We start from the raw sequence: 16,127 nt of genomic DNA, 5'->3' as shown, positions 1-16,127 counted from the left end.
ATAACATGAGGGCGGGTGAGTCTACCAGATTAGTTTGTACTGAATTATGAGACTATGGGAACAATTGGAGCTATTTATAGATATATAATACATTGGGCAAAGTGCGTCTACAAAGGTGCTTCTCCACTGAACTGCAGCTGGGATGCACAAGACGTGTCCCAATAAAAGTATTGGATAAAACCACATCTGCCTACTCAGCGCTGGTCCTTTTGTGGAGTGGAAATGGCCATGTGCCTCTTCTCACAGTAAGGTTCACCCTTAAATATGCACCTTCTCCACAACTTTCTCATGGCAATAGTCTTGTGGTGCAAACTGAAATCTTATATTCCCACTGCACTACAGAACTGGTTGCACAGATGCATCTCATCTGTAGTTTGCAAGGAATTCTTTCAGTCCCATTAGACTTCTATTCATCTGCTAATGCTGCTATTTTGTTCCCTAAATATATGCACTATGCAAAAATATAATTAAGTTGGATTGAAGTTGCTTCCAACCTACCTACTTGTGAGCTGGGAGTTTCAGTTTCTGTCTTACTACAATTGAACTTGGCAGGCAACTAATTCTGCTTTTTTTGCAACAATATATAAAGTTACAGACAAGCTGATCCATTTAAACATTGTTTTCAAGCAGATGATAAATAAATAAAAAAAGTTTGTTGAACATTTTATTATGAATTGGATAATATGAAACAAAATAAATATGCTATTTTATAGATTAGTATGAAGTATTGCCATCCACATTTTTATGTGAAGAACCACAGGAAACTACTGTATGCTATATGTGTCAGATCCCCTAATAAATAACTTACAATAGAATCTGTAGACCCTTTCATGATATATAAACAAGCAAATAAAACATATACTACAATTTAATTTTTTTTAAAGCTTTAGAAAGTATCAAAATATTTAGCAACCACTTGAGAAGAGTTAAAATGTACATACAGCTGGAAAGTTAAATAAATGAATTAAAAAATATGTTTTCTCTATACATAATTGTATTAAAGGGGCTTCTTGCTGTCACTTGTGAAGCACACACTTGCAATGATTTATATTATATAGTGCACTTTTCTATACTTTGGAGTCAGATCACATATCTCAAACTTTTTTGCCAGTATGAAACATCATTCATTCTGTCCTCTGACCTTGAGTTTGTAGAGAAGAGCATTATGATCTTGTAGCAGTTTCTTGGCTTCATCGTGACTTTCTGGAATCTCTATTAAATTTGGTATGGCTTCTGCTAACTGCAATTCAACCAGTTCTCCACTCTGCAAACAAACACAAACAGTTGACAGCATTATATACAGAGAAAGATATATTTTGGGCTTGTTTAGTGTTCTTAAGATATTCATGCTCTGATTGGCTACAGGTTGACTTTAGTACTTGCCAACTTAAAAATGTTCTACACAAAGGAAAAAGGTGAATACAATAGATGTCTAATAACAAGCATAGTATACAAGGTGAATATTTATTAACTTGGTGCTGACAGAATTATAGTGGCTAGGAATTAGCTTATTGTACCAAGAGTTTTCATTTTTGTTCTAATGTAATAGTTTCTCTCACAGGTCAAGGTAGTCCAATTTCGTATAGAGGTTGGACTGCCCCCAACTTAACGCATCATTTAACATCATTTAACAAAAGGTCACCACATTTACCTGATTGCTCACCACAGGGCTCACTAAAAAAGTGATTGTATGATGTGTATCACCCCTTTCCTGTTATTACTACTGTTGTGAAGAGCTGCTCTCCCATAACTACAAATGGGACAGTTTGTTTCCTGGAATGTCCCAATTTCCAACACATCTGAATGAGGTAGAGTTTGTACAAATGTGGGTGTGGTTTATGCAGATCAGTCTTATTTTATTTCTTTTCCTCCAGCTGGGAATCTTTGCAGCTATGCTCTCCATGTTGGCCAGCCAATACTTGTGCTTAATTGCATAGAAGTGTTTGGACACAATGGGGAGACAAGTTAGAAATAGGGTGGCAATCGCTCTGGATCTGTACACATCCTGGGGGAAGTTAGGGGTGTGACACTAAACACACAACAGTTTAAGATCATTGTTAACATGATAATACTGAGTCAGCTTTCTGACAGTGTTAATAGGTTCCTGGAGTGGATGTGGAGAGGATTTTCTATTACACAAAAAAGCATACAGCAGTGTACAGCTGATACTGATAATGATATAAACGTAATACTGGGTTGTGTATCTATGTGAATGAGAAATAGTTACTCTGTATCTGTGTACATGAGAAATAGTTACTGTGTATCTGTGTGAATGAGAAAGAGTTACTGTGTATCTGTGTGAATGAGAAATAGTTACTGTGTATCTGTGTGAATGAGAAATAGTTACTGTGTATCTATGTGAATGAGAAATAGTTACTGTGTATCTGTGTGAATGAGAAATACTTACTGTGTATCTGTGTGAATGAGAAATACTTACTGTGTATCTGTGTGAATGAGAAATAGTTACCGTGTATCTGTGTGAATGAGAAATAGTTACCGTGTATCTATGTGAATGAGAAATAGTTACCGTGTATCTGTGTGAATGAGAAATAGTTACCGTGTATCTATGTGAATGAGAAATAGTTACTGTGTAATTATGTGAATGAGAAATAGTTACTGTGTATCTATGTGAATGAGAAATAATTACTTTGTATCTGTGTGAATAAGAAATAGTTACTATGTATCTATGTGAATGAGAAATAGTTACTGCGTATCTGTGTGAATGAGAAATAGTTACTGTGTATCTGTGTGAATGAGAAATAGTTACTGTGTATCTATGTGAATGAGAAATAGTTACTGTGTATCTGTGTGAATGAGAAATAGTTATTGTGTATCTGTGTGAATGAGAAATAGTTACTGTGTATCTGTGTGAATGAGAAATAGTTACTGTGTATCTGTGTGAATGAGAAATAGTTACTGTGTATCTGTGTGAATGAGAAATAGTTACTGTGTATCTGTGTGAATGAGAAATAGTTACTGTGTATCTGTGTGAATGGGAAAAAGTTACTGTGTATCTATGTGAATGGGAAATAGTTACTGTGTATCTATGTGAATGGGAAATAGTTACTGTGTATCTATGTGAATGGAAAATAGTTAATGTGTATCTATGGGAATGGGAAATAGTTACTGTGTATCTATGGGAATGGGAAATAGGTACTGTGTATCTATGTGAATGGGAAATAGTTACTGTGTATATATGTGAATGGGAAATAGTTACTGTGTATCTATGTGAATGGGAAATAGTTACTGCGTATCTGTGTGAATGAGAAATAGTTACTGCGTATCTGTGTGAATGAGAAATAGTTACTGTGTATCTATGTGAATGAGAAATAGTTACTGTGTATCTGTGTGAATGAGAAATAGTTACTGTGTATCTGTGTGAATGAGAAATAGTTACTGTGTATCTATGTGAATTAGAAATAGTTACTGTGTATCTGTGTGAATGAGAAATAGTTACTGTGTATCTATGTGAATGAGAAATAGTTACTGTGTATCTATGTGAATGAGAAATAGTTACTGTGTATCTGTGTGAATGGGAAATAGTTACTGTGTATCTATGTGAATTAGAAATAGTTACTGTGTATCTGTGTGAATGAGAAATAGTTACTGTGTGTCTATGTGAATGAGAAATAGTTACTGTGTATCTATGTGAATGAGAAATAGTTACTGTGTATCTGTGTGAATGGGAAATAGTTACTGTGTATCTATGTGAATGGGAAATAGTTACTGTGTATCTATGTGAATGGGAAATAGTTACTGTGTATCTATGTGAATGGGAAATAGTTACTATATATCTATGTGAATGGGAAATAGTTACTAGTATGTATCTATGTGAATGGGAAATAGTTACTGTGTATCTATGTGAATGGGAAATAGTTTGTCACTTCACATCTATCACAACATTATTACACCATAATCTGCACTTGAAGTGTAAACTAAACAGCCAGAGGAAATGAGACAGGCTGGTGTAAATAAATCATATGAGTAAAAGGGCTTTTCAGGAAAGGATTAACACTGAACAGTAATAGCACTAAGTGAAGACTAAACGCTAATGTAAGTCTGCTACTGTAACCAGTGCTTCATGCTTCTATTAAGTAATTTATTGTAACAAGCTTATTAACTCACTACTTAGCACTTAGTATGTTTGTTTTATCTCCCATGGAACACATGGTAAATGATTGTATTTCAGGCTGACTACAAGCTACAGTCAGTAAGTTTTATTTACAAAAATGAAAAGAGAAAAAGGTCCATGTTGGACCTGCATACAATGAGGTGCCCTTGAGGCTGGGATGCAGCCTTAAATGTTTTGATCAAAATATGAACTAATACCTCATGTTTTCATTTTGCTAGATACACACAGATATGCAGTGTTAAGGATAAGTGCTGACAACTGTCTTTTTGTTTTGTATACATATATGGGCATTTATATTGCCGCTCAGCTGGTACCATATATAACATGGGATATACCGGGTGCGGGCTTATTCCTTCTCAAGGCTTATTTACAACCACAGAACTGTAGTACCACAGGATAAATGCTGTTTTGTCAAGCCATGCACCTTTTCTTTAGAGTTGGACCCGGTTTTATGGAAATGCACATGGCTTAATCAGCATGGGTACAAAATATTGAACAAGCTGTCGGGGGAAGTTGGATGGCTCAGTCTCAGCTTGCAGCAAACAGGTAAAACATTTTTCTGATTCAAGATGGTGTTATTTATATGAAATCCAGGGGTGGATACGGACATTTACAGGTTGCTCCTGGTTTGCGGGCAGGAGCACAGCCTTTCTCTCCATTCCTTCCGATGCCCAAGAGATTGGGTCTCATATTTATACCTATAATGGGGCATTTTTCACCTTTCAGTGACACTTCTGCATTCCAATATATTTCTTAGCACTAGACCAAAAGAATAAGTGTTTCAAACATACAAATGTGTCACGTGTAGTAAAGACAGTCCTGCTGCCCCATCACTCTTACAATTCATTTCAGACATAAATTATGCTAAATGGAACTCCTGGGGAGACCGGTCCCTGATAAACCCTCCTTTTGGCTTCTCAACAAAACAAATATGTCCATGTCTAGCTTTAAGAAATCGCGCCTGAAGTTTCTTATATCAGCAGCCACAGCGGTCGTCCTGGTACATTGGAGATCCCCTCCCATTGTCCAGGACTGGTTTAGGAGGATAGGGTTCTATGGGTCTATGGAGGACATGCTTCTCTCGGCTGAAGATAAATTCGAGGTGTAGCACGCCATCTAGGGTCCTTGGCTGAACTTCATAGGTTCTCCTAAATATATATACGGCCATAACTTCCACCACTCCGACCTAATTAAGATTTACTACAGCTCGGAGCCCATGTAGCTCATTTCATGGATCAGCTGGTACCCAAAAAGTCTCTGAAATATTCATCTTGATCAAGTCCCCCTTTACTTTCCCCCTCAATCCTCCCCCTCCCTTTCTTCCCTACCCCAACCTGTCTTTCTGTTGTTTGTTCTAGGCTTGTTTTTCTCTGTGCACTTGAGACCAGTTTGTTAATATGACAATAGAATGGCCTGGATCTATTCTGCTTTATACATAACAAGAGGCTCCAAGTATTGTGATTTTGAATGTGCTTCATGTTTGACCTGCTTACTTTGTAAAGCCCAATAAAAATTTATTTAATTATTTTTTACGCTAAACGGAGCAGTGTTTTAGGAGACAAACAGAGGATTGGTTTAGATCCAAAGAGGAAGCAGGTGGGAAATAAATGTGATGTTCTTACCATGTTTACTATGTTCATATTTCGGAGCATCTGCCAACCAGCAAAACTAAACGTAGATTGATTTTTCCCTTACAGTTACAAAGACCAAGACGTGAGTGTGCTCCTTGAAAGGCACTTGGTGGACAGCTAAGTGAACACTAGGAAGCAGTGCAGGCCTAGGTTCAACAGTAAGCTTTAGTGATACAAACAAGGTATTAGGCACAAAGATATATAGAGGGATCATAGATTGATTTGGCCATTTTTGACAATTGTTGTGTATGTTTTAATTATTATAACTTCATAATGTTTTAATCTTTTACAGGCTCCTAGAAGGTGATGGTTGAAGAAACTAATATGGCTTTGCAAGCTACCAGAAAGCAGTCTATCAATTCTGTAAGAAGCAGTCAAATTACTGTGTGTCATGAACTTACCTGTTCCCCGCTCCGCTGCTCTGTCGGCGATGTCTGGCAGCTGTCTCTTCTCCGGCGGGTCAGCGCTTTCCTCTGTTCGAGCCCCAGGTCATGTGACTCCTGGGCGGGGAATTCAAACTCTATATCTCTTCTGCTCTGAGACACTATCTGTGTCAGAGCAATGTGTTTCCTGTTTCTGGCTCCCTCCCCTGTGTACCTGATCCCTGTGTTCCTGCTTCCTGTGTGCTCCTGCATTGTTAAAGATTCCTGTGTACCAACCCGGCTGTGTTCTGACTATCCGTTGGCTTAATCCCTGGCACCGCGTATTGGACCGATTCCTGTGTACCGACCCGGCAGTGTTTCTGGCTATCCTCTGGACTCTTCCCTGGCACCGCATACTGGACCATCTCCTGTGTACCGACCCGGCTGTGTACCTGACTACCCCTTGGACTCATCCCCAGTACTTTGCATATGACAGATACCGTGCACCGAACCGGCTTCTGTTCCAGACTACCATTGCCCGGATTACACGGTTAATTTACCTGCATCCACCTGTCATATTTTCCACTGCCTATCCATCACATAGTACTTTCTCCTTACGTCAGTAGGCTAACCTGGGAGCCGCGACCTGCGGTTCTCCGGCAGCAAAACCCATCCTACCTTGCGGTGGTTCTTGGTGAAGACCGGGAGGCCGTTAGACTCCGCGCCCTAGGAAGGCCGGCGAAAATACTGACTAAGGTACCTGAACCGTAACACTGTGGCACACAACGATGTCATTGGCCCTGTAATGACCGTTCTTCCTAGTGAACTGATGGGTTGCATTGTTATTATAATGGATATTGGATGTGCAGACCAGATGTATACGTTATCCACTAGAGTCATTGAAACGCTCTCTGGAGACAGCCATATGAGATTGCAGCCTATCGAACGTACTAGGAATCATGGACGTTACAAAGGCACAAATTTATGTCACTGGTTCCTAGTAGGGTAGTCATCTGGCCGATATTTTATGAGCATTGGAAGTAAAAGCTGGGCCTATGTTCTCATGTTATTAATAGGGGAGATACATACTCACTGACCGATATTCTTCCCATCACAAAAGATGATAACCCTAGTATCTAGTGAGTTGATAGGCTGCATTCTATGTTGATTATATAGCCTACTTAATGACTGTGTTTAGGGCATGCATTTATTATAATTACTGACATTACTGCAGTAGAAGTACTATAGATAAATTGAAGTATGCTTCCACCATTTTCTGGCCATAAGTGGGCGTATTGTTTGGTTCTTCATTCTTTTATCAAAAAATAACTGCACCAATCCTATCATAAAATATTTTGATTGTTAATAGATTTTCTCTTTCCCGACGAGGGAGTTTTGGTGACAGTTTTCTGAATTTCATTTATAAGGTCATTACCACTGCCATGAAGTCTGCGATAGGGACAGTAGGTACAGTACAGATTGAAGAATTATAGTTTTTTGCCAATAAGTAAGCTTTGATTTAATTTCGCCTAAACAACATAAGATACTGATCTTAGTTGTATCTGCGGCTGACTCCGGGCTCCCCTATGTGTGTGTCAAGATTGCGTATGTACAATTTAAAGTGACAGCGCATGTCATTGTATCACTCAGACAACCATAATGGGTTTTGCTTCTTGCTCTCACTTTTAGTATATTTTGCATTATGGTTGCTGTCCTTCGATTCGTTCCTGACCATTGTTCTTTGATGCCTGTCCTAATCTTAGTGCTTGGTTTTGAGTTTGATATCTCACCTGCGGCTCTTTGTGGTGCTTCTGCCCATTTGTGTATGACTCTGCCCACCTGACTTCTCTTTCCCTTACATTTGTCTCTTTTAGCCATACTGGTCAGCAACTATAGCAACATTTACAAGATGTGGGGGCGACCTAGTACAGGTGAACACATAAAGTGCTATGTAAAAGGTGAAGACCGCGATTAGCCTAGCTATAGTGGCTGACCTGCTGGTGTCACTGTTGACCATTATAGATAGCTAACAACAAGTACAGAAAATAATTGTTTTTGCAGCAGTCAGTGTGTTGTAGTTATGAGATGATACATCAGGCAGGCAATGCTGTTTAAATGGAGCAAATACAATGTGCACGATTATACAATAGTCTTGTCTACATTTGCATCTAGTACAATCCAGGCAGAAAGTGTGTCTAAGGCTGTAAGTTTCTTTTATAGGGCTATAACTGTGACGTAGGCAGATGCCTGTTTGCTGGCTTATTTACATAACATGCACTATGATTGGCCCAATTGTCTAGTGGGCATAATTTGTTCTGACATTTTTGTCAAATCTGGATCAGTTGACAAATTCAGTCCCTTGTAGTTTGACTGCTCTGTGCATGGGGTTGCGAAGCTAAATATATGTACGATCATGTATATTTTTCTTGTGTGTTTGGACTTTTCTTTCTAAATGTAACTTTTCCTGAGTTCTTCCCAAGTAATTCTTTAAATTATCTCCTGACAGCTAAGTTCTAGGAAACTTTGGGCAGGCTGAATGGAAAGCAGTATCTAGAGTTGTGGCATAGCGTCACAATCCTTAGTTAAACAAACAAACAAAGAAAGAAAAGTCTGTATTGTCTATTATTATTCACAATGGGGTCCAGGAAACATTATAAACCAGTTTCCAAGGACAATATGGGTCTGATTCATTAAGGAAAAAAAGGAGTAAGTTTTTTCCTGGACAAAACCATGTTACAATGCAAGGGATGCAAATTATTTTTTTTATTTTGCACATAAGTTAAATACAGTATGTTTTTTTTCATGTAGCACACAAATCCTTGAAAGCTTATTTGTACACTAAAATTTAAAGTTGAAGACATGCCCTACCCCAAATATAAATCTGCCATCACAATTTAAATTTACACCCCCTCCCCTCCAATGCAACATGGTTTTGCCTTACTTACTCAGGGCCGTTTTTCCCATTGGGCACAATGGGCAGGTGCCCGGGGGCCCTGCAGCCCAGGGTGGCCCGTCGGAGGCAGCAAAAAAAAAAAAAAAACCTGAAGAAAATACTTACCTTGCAGTCAGCTGGCGATCCGGCTCCCTCCATGGTCTCCTCCTCCGTCGCGCTCGCAGTGCTTGTCGGGCGTGACGTCATCACACCTGCCCGACACCCATTGCGGAGCGCGACGGAGGAGACAAGGGAGGGAGCCGGATCACCAGCTGACCGCAAGGTAAGTATTTTCTTCTTTTTTTTCAGGTTTTTTTTTTTTTTGCTGCCTCTGACGGGCCCCCCTGGGCTGCCGGGCCCATATATATAATATTTTATTTTTTTCTGTATATATAGGGGCCCCGGTGCACTGCTGTGACCGGGGGCCCAAGATGTTCTTAAGAGGGCCCTGTACTTACTTACATTTGCTTTACTTTCCTTAATGAATTAGACCCTATGGGGCATATTCAATTAGCTTTTGGATTTGCGGCAACGCGCCGGAACAGCCGCGAAACGTAATACACGGTACCGCAATAACGTGGATTTTCGTTCGCAGCCCATAGGGTTGCGAACGAAAATCCGCGTTAATGCGGTACCGTAATACCCGCTAAAACGCGCACTTTTCGCGGTAACGCGCGTTACCGCGAATCCAAAAGCTAATTGAATATGCCCCTATGTGTCTGGCCTGGTCATTCTATATAAGTTGTATGTGGAATATCTATCACGCTTTCTGACATCACATTATACTGGATCCAATCAGAAGACAATTCTATTGAATGCTAAATGCAGTCTTAAATCATGGTTGACCTCCTGAACCCCCAGATCAGTCAATTCTCCTGTGAGTGCATATAACTTTCCCCGCCCACTTGATGACCCGAATGGCATTGCAAAGTTTCCTTCACCTTTTCTTAACACTTACCCACCTCATCTCTCAGAAGGTAGATGTGATAAGTAGGTAAGTATGTCTAATACAGTTTAACTTCTGTGCCTTTGATGTATCTGATTAGTTTAACGGTAGCATAAATAAATATGTGCTTATATGCCTTGAACCTTCCTTACTTATAATAACAAGGGAAATATACACTTTTTGCTCACAGATGATTCAGAGATTTGTATTTTTTGCTTTAATAAATAGGGATTTTTTTTAAAATAAATGTGTGCATCAGTTTTCTTAAATGTCCCACGTGCAGTGTGGCCCAATGAAAAAAGCTGTGTGAAAAATGAATGTGATCCCAGGCCGCTTTTATAGTGTAGAGGGGGGTTATGTTATGAAGGAAATGGAGGGCCTGATTCATTAAGAAAGTAAAGCAAGAAAAATGAGTAACTTTGCACATTGACAAAACCATGTTGCATTGGAGGGGGAGCTAAGTTTAAAATGTGAGGACAGATTTATAGTTGGGGTAGGGCATGTCCTAGATCAACTTCAAATTTAAGTGTAAACATAAAGCTATCAAGTATTTGTGTGCTAGATGAAAAAACAGCCAGTATTTAACTTATGTGCAAAATAATAAACTATTATGCCCACCTTGCAATGAAACATTGTTTAGTCCAGGTGAAAACTTAGTAATTTTTTTGTCTTAATTTCCTTAATGAATCAGGCCCGGAGTGTGTGTTTGGGGTTAATGTTATACGGTTTAAGGTTATGTGGAGCCTATTAATACAATGTGCGTCCTCTGTATTAAATGTGAATGCTAGTAATTTGATTTCGGGGCTATATTGGGGGAAATAATCTTTTTTATTAAATGTGAATGTCATGGATTTAAAGTTGAAGCTGGTTGGGAGGAAAAGGCCTAATTATTAAATAAGAATGTTATTTAATGTCAGGGCTGATTGGGGGAAAAAACACAGTTGGCAACTATGGAATAGATCCTTCAGCATTTTCAGCATTAGGCTCATGAGGCTATTTAAAGGGGCACAGACGAGTCCTGGGGCACGTTCAAAAGAAAGACTGATCACTTCTTCCTGGTAAATGTCACTGTTGGGTATTTGTGGTAATAAATATAAATTAGGGGAACTAGAAAGCCTCATGCCTCAGCCATGTCAATAGTAAATGGGAAAAATGCATTTATTTAGCTGACAAAATGGCTGCTTCCCTTGTCTGTAGTCAGTAAGTTCAGTTTCTGGAAGTGAGAGGGTACGACATGGGGAATTTATAGTTACGAAAAGTGTAGATAAATTGAAAGTGAAGAAGACTGTCAGTAAACAATTTTTTGGGGGAATGTTAGTTAAATACAAATAGAGCACATTTATTTTTCGCAAAAACAGTGCGATCCTGCACCTCCCATGCTGCCAAGGAGGACAATAGAAGGGAGTTGTGGTAAGTCCGTGGGGATCTGTGCGATCAATACGTCATGTGATAGTTGCTCGATTGAACCGTTCATCTCAAATTATTTTTCTCTTCTGTGTTTCTTGGGCAACCTACAATTTGAACATGTGAATGGGTGATGGGCAGTACGGTGGCTTAGTGGTTAGCACTTCTGCCTCACAGCCCTGGGGTCATGAGTTCAATTCCTGACCATGGGCTTATCTGTGGGGAGTTTGTATGTTCTTGCCGTGTTTGTGTGGGTTTCCTCCGGGTGCTCCAGTTTCCTCCCATAGTCCAAAAACAAACTAGGTTAATTGGCTGCTATCAAATTGACCTTAGTCTCTTTGTGTGTGTATGTTAGGAATTTAGACTGTAAGCTCCAATGGGGCAGGGACTGATGTGAGTGAGATAGTCGCGCTATATAAATAGCTGATGATGATGATAAGGATTCAATGGACTGAAAGTGGCGAGGACTCAAGTGGGGGATAAAACATAGTAATAGTAATAGGGTTTATCGTTAAATTATTTTGTTACTTCTCAGAGAGGAGATTACCAGTATTTTATTTAGCAATATTACTGTTTTTAGGATAAGTAATATTTCCCAATACTATTCCTTTAGTCAAGGACAGCCAGCAGTCCTGATTTTTGGGGGACAGTCTCCATGGCCCTAGTGTTGCCACCAAGAAACGTAGCCGTATAATTTTTTATAAATTTTGTTTTGTTAACCAAAATGGCTTCATTGTCGTATGGGGGCTACTAAAGAGCAGAATGAAGGATCAACTATTGTAGATCACTAATAAAACTGCATGCTATGTTTTTACATGTTCAATCATTTCAATGTATTCTATTTAAGGGTCTTCCAGCATAAAAAGATAGATATAGAAGGAAAACACTACTTCCAATCTATTCCACATTGACTTAAAAATAGCATTTGCAACCCTAGCTATGGCTTGTTCTGCAGCTGTTTGCAGCGTTAGTCTGTTCTAATGAGAGCTACAAAATTGTCATTATTACAAAGATATAAGACACACATATATACTGTGTGTGTGTGTATGTATGTATGTATATATATATATATATATATATATAATTTTTCTTTTTCTTATAGCAGAATCCCCTTCTGTGCTGCCTAATTAGTTGGTAGAAATTGGTATTAAAGAAAAAATAGGAATATTAGTAATTATATATATTTATTATTTTGTGTGTGTGTCTAGACAAACACAAATATACCCCCCTCCCCAAACACACACAAACGCACACAATAAGTTTCAGAAACTAGTCAGAACTGAAGATAGTAACGTCCACCAGCAAAGCATGACGCGGGATGTCTTTAAGAGCCTAATGTGGTTTATAAATAGAGAAAAATAACATAGCAAGGAGAGCAGACTCAGACTAGACATCTGTCGCTTTGTTCCTCATAGATGAATATATGTCACTGGTTCCCACTAGTGAGTGGAGAGGCTGCATTCCCATAAATAGCCACTATAGCATTCTGACACAAGGAAAACATGGGCAAACCATTTTTCTCTTTGAAGAGGAACTCAATATTCTGTTATTTGTAGGAGCTTATACATATATTACCTTGTGTATAGTATCAGAATTTACCAAATTGTGAATCAGTACCCACAGTAAGACGTGTTTCAGGCTATGATAACATTAGTACCTAACCCAGACCCCTTATTTATTCTACAGTTCTTAAAGGTATACCATTCCTCCAAATAAAGAATTTGGAGGGTAGCTTTCATTGAACCAAATACAAATCTACTATTGCTGCAGTGTTTTGGTATGCAAACTGAGGGGTATAGTTACTAAACTGCGGGTTTGAAATAATGGAGATATTGCCTGTAGCAACCAATCAGATTTTAGCTGTCATTTATTTGGTACATTCTACAAAATGACAGCTAGAATCTGATTGGTTGCTATAGGTAACATCTCCACTTTTTCAAACCCGCAGTTAAGTAAAATATATCCCTAAGTCCCTGTGTGAACTAGTAAATTCTGCATAGTGTTATTGATCTGGAAATTGTTTCAGAATTTACTAGCATCAACAAAACACATGAGCCAACATGCCTTACAGATGCTAGATCAGACAGACACACGTGTGAAATACACATGCTACCTGGTGGCATTGCAGTGAGCATACAGTAATAGGATAATCACAAGGAAACAGGTTAACACTGCTCTGGCTGTTTGGGGATTTCTTCCCTTGGAGACAATGGTTTCTGCTGGCAGTGCCGGCAAAAGCCTTGAGAGCACCATAAGTGGCAACCCCTCTGTGTTGGTGCTTCCCCCCAGGCATTGCTTTCCATGGCAGGCGGGAGGTGTGGCTCAGGGTGTGACATTATAGCCAAGCACCGCCAGCGTTGCACTGACATTGCAGAGCAGCAGCCGTCAGCTTCACAGCTACTCCTTATGTCAGTGGCCCATGTGGGACATGGGCACAGGGGCATTAGAAACAGTAGAAGAGTGACATTATGTCTGTATATTTAGTGGTAGTACCGGCCCTGTCTGCAGATGGATACCTGCAGAATTAGGTATCTTAGTACAGCTCTGTACTAAGAACAGGGCCTGATTAAGGGTTCAGGCCACCCTAGGCTAATATGCTTGTAGAGCAGCCTCATCTTCCACCCCAGACTAATATGTGGTAGGTAAAAATTAACATGTCCTTAATTTAAAATCTGGCTTCCTCCATTCCCCCCTCCCACAGCCAATGTTTTCTTTTGCGTGTTTTCGAAACTCTGTTCCACTTGGCTTTTTAAAATGTTCACGGCAATATTTGTCACTCATTGCATTTAAATCAGAATGGAGTATGAACAGTCGCTACGGAGGGTGAAAGACGTGCAGGTGGAGAGTACTGTGGGACCTGTCGCCATACTTGTCTCTCCTCCTCGTTTATCTTCAAGCATCCACCCAGGATGACTCATTGTCTTTTCCTTTTACCATGGGAATATGGATTAAAACCTTATTACATTTTTCTTTTATGTTTTCTTTTTACTTTGGAGAACAACTATTCTCTTATATTTTAAAATTAATTTCAGTTTATACATCTCCCTATCACAATCTTGCACCCCACCAACCCAAAAAAACAAAACAAAAACAATCTTTGCTCCCTAGGCTGCAGCCTAGTTAGCCTATTGGATAATCAAGCCCTGACTAAGACCTACTGCCATAACTATCCTCATTATTGCCCACCATTGATTGCATTGCAAGTACGGCAGAATATGTACTTCAGATGTTATCATTGTTAAACAGCCACTAAACGTAAAATACAAGAACTGTAGTGGAATGTCAGGTTAAAACTCAACAATGCACTTTGTCTTAATGGTTCTAAAAAAAATAGTTGCGGGGTTTAGTGGTCCTGTATGCTCAGGCTGAAATGCAATGCCCTACAATCGTCATATTCACTGGAAGTCTGGGGTACATAGAAATAGAAAGGAATGGTTTCTCCATAAAGCTTTGATAAATTCCCAAGCTTACGCATATGTCATTGTGAATGTTATCGGTATCTCGTTTATACACAGCAATCTCTATTTTAGCTTTAGTGGTCCTTTAATTGGAAGGATGGCAAAACTAGCTGCACTGTGGGAACACATTTGCTGTACCAACAAAATTATTGGTTAATTGGTTCAGGTAAACACGGCCAGCCCGATTGGAGCAGTTAAAGGTTACACACAGTGATAAATTGCCATGTACATGCTTTTATAACTTTTTTCTGGGAGTATCTGGAAGCGAAAGGTCAGTACACATGACATACAACACTGTCTAAATGCTCTTTAAAACACTAACCCCTTACAGCTTTTAAAAATACCAGCGGAGACGATACTGTTACAAGCACTGCATAAAGTCATGCTATGCATTAACCGTTTCCTTACTGGTTAAAACTGTCTGTTCAGAAATGAAGGTCATAATAATGATAAAAATATATATTTATATATATGGTAATTCAAGCTTTTTTCCAGAGTTTTTTTTCCCACTACATAATGACGTGGACACACGTTATCCTAACACACAGTATAGGAGGAAGTGACAATTATCCACCGCTTACCTTGAGAATAGCAACTACGATTCTAGATTCCCCTGCTTGGATAGCAACAGAACTGACTGTGGTCGTGGATAGCAGTTCAGCAGAATTCCTTTCAGCAGACATGATGTCCCACAGATCAAGTTTACAAGAAACTATAGCAAATCGGTATATCAAGTTAAAAGGATCTTCCTCTAAGTTATCGATTGTAAAAGTAGTGACCAGGGATATTTGAAATCATTGAGGAGAAAGCTCAGCCAGCCCTGATTACACTAGCAGAAGGAAAGGAGGTTAAAAATAGATAGTCCCATTGAGTTTATCATCCTCCGGCTTGTGAGCTGACACACCCCTCACTTCATAGCACAGTTCAGCCAGTGCACTTGTACTATTATCAGAGATGTGGAGGCCATCTGCAGTACTCGGCTTCTCTTGCTGGACATGCACATGGAAATAAAGTCACTTTAGTCACAAGAGCCAAATTTGCTCCCACTGTCCCTATCAGTGAGAACCTTATAATCAGAATACTGACGTCTAACGTCTGGGTGCAGGGCTGCATTTAGATTTGACAAAGTAAATAAATAGACACTGAGGGCCTGAGTCATTAAGGAAAGTAAGGCAAAAAAAGGAGTAACTGATCTCCGGGACGAACCATGTTACAATGCAAGGGGTGTAAATGAGTTTATTATTTTGCACATAAGTTAAATA

The 16,127-nt window shown here is 39.2% G+C and overlaps 1 protein-coding gene across 2 annotated transcripts in view; it reads right to left on the bottom strand.

Moving 5' to 3' along the window:
- CCDC141 (coiled-coil domain containing 141) overlaps positions 1-15,846 on the bottom strand; it is a 125,616-nt gene extending 109,770 nt beyond the window's left edge. For both annotated transcript variants that reach the window (XM_075180514.1, XM_075180513.1), the window contains exons 1-2: positions 15,447-15,846; positions 1,142-1,264 (exon numbers count right to left, since the gene is read on the bottom strand). In XM_075180514.1, coding sequence (XP_075036615.1) covers positions 1,142-1,264; positions 15,447-15,548 — 225 coding nt within the window. In that variant the 5' untranslated portion in view covers positions 15,549-15,846. The remainder of the gene's footprint in view (positions 1-1,141; positions 1,265-15,446) is intronic.
- Positions 15,847-16,127: the final 281 nt, after the last annotated feature.

This window comes from Mixophyes fleayi, chromosome 7, assembly GCF_038048845.1.
Source record: "Mixophyes fleayi isolate aMixFle1 chromosome 7, aMixFle1.hap1, whole genome shotgun sequence".
NCBI classification, from domain to species: Eukaryota; Metazoa; Chordata; class Amphibia; order Anura; family Limnodynastidae; genus Mixophyes; species Mixophyes fleayi.
The sequence above is the reverse complement of the archived record's forward strand: the minus strand, read 5'-3'. Positions and strand labels throughout refer to the sequence as shown.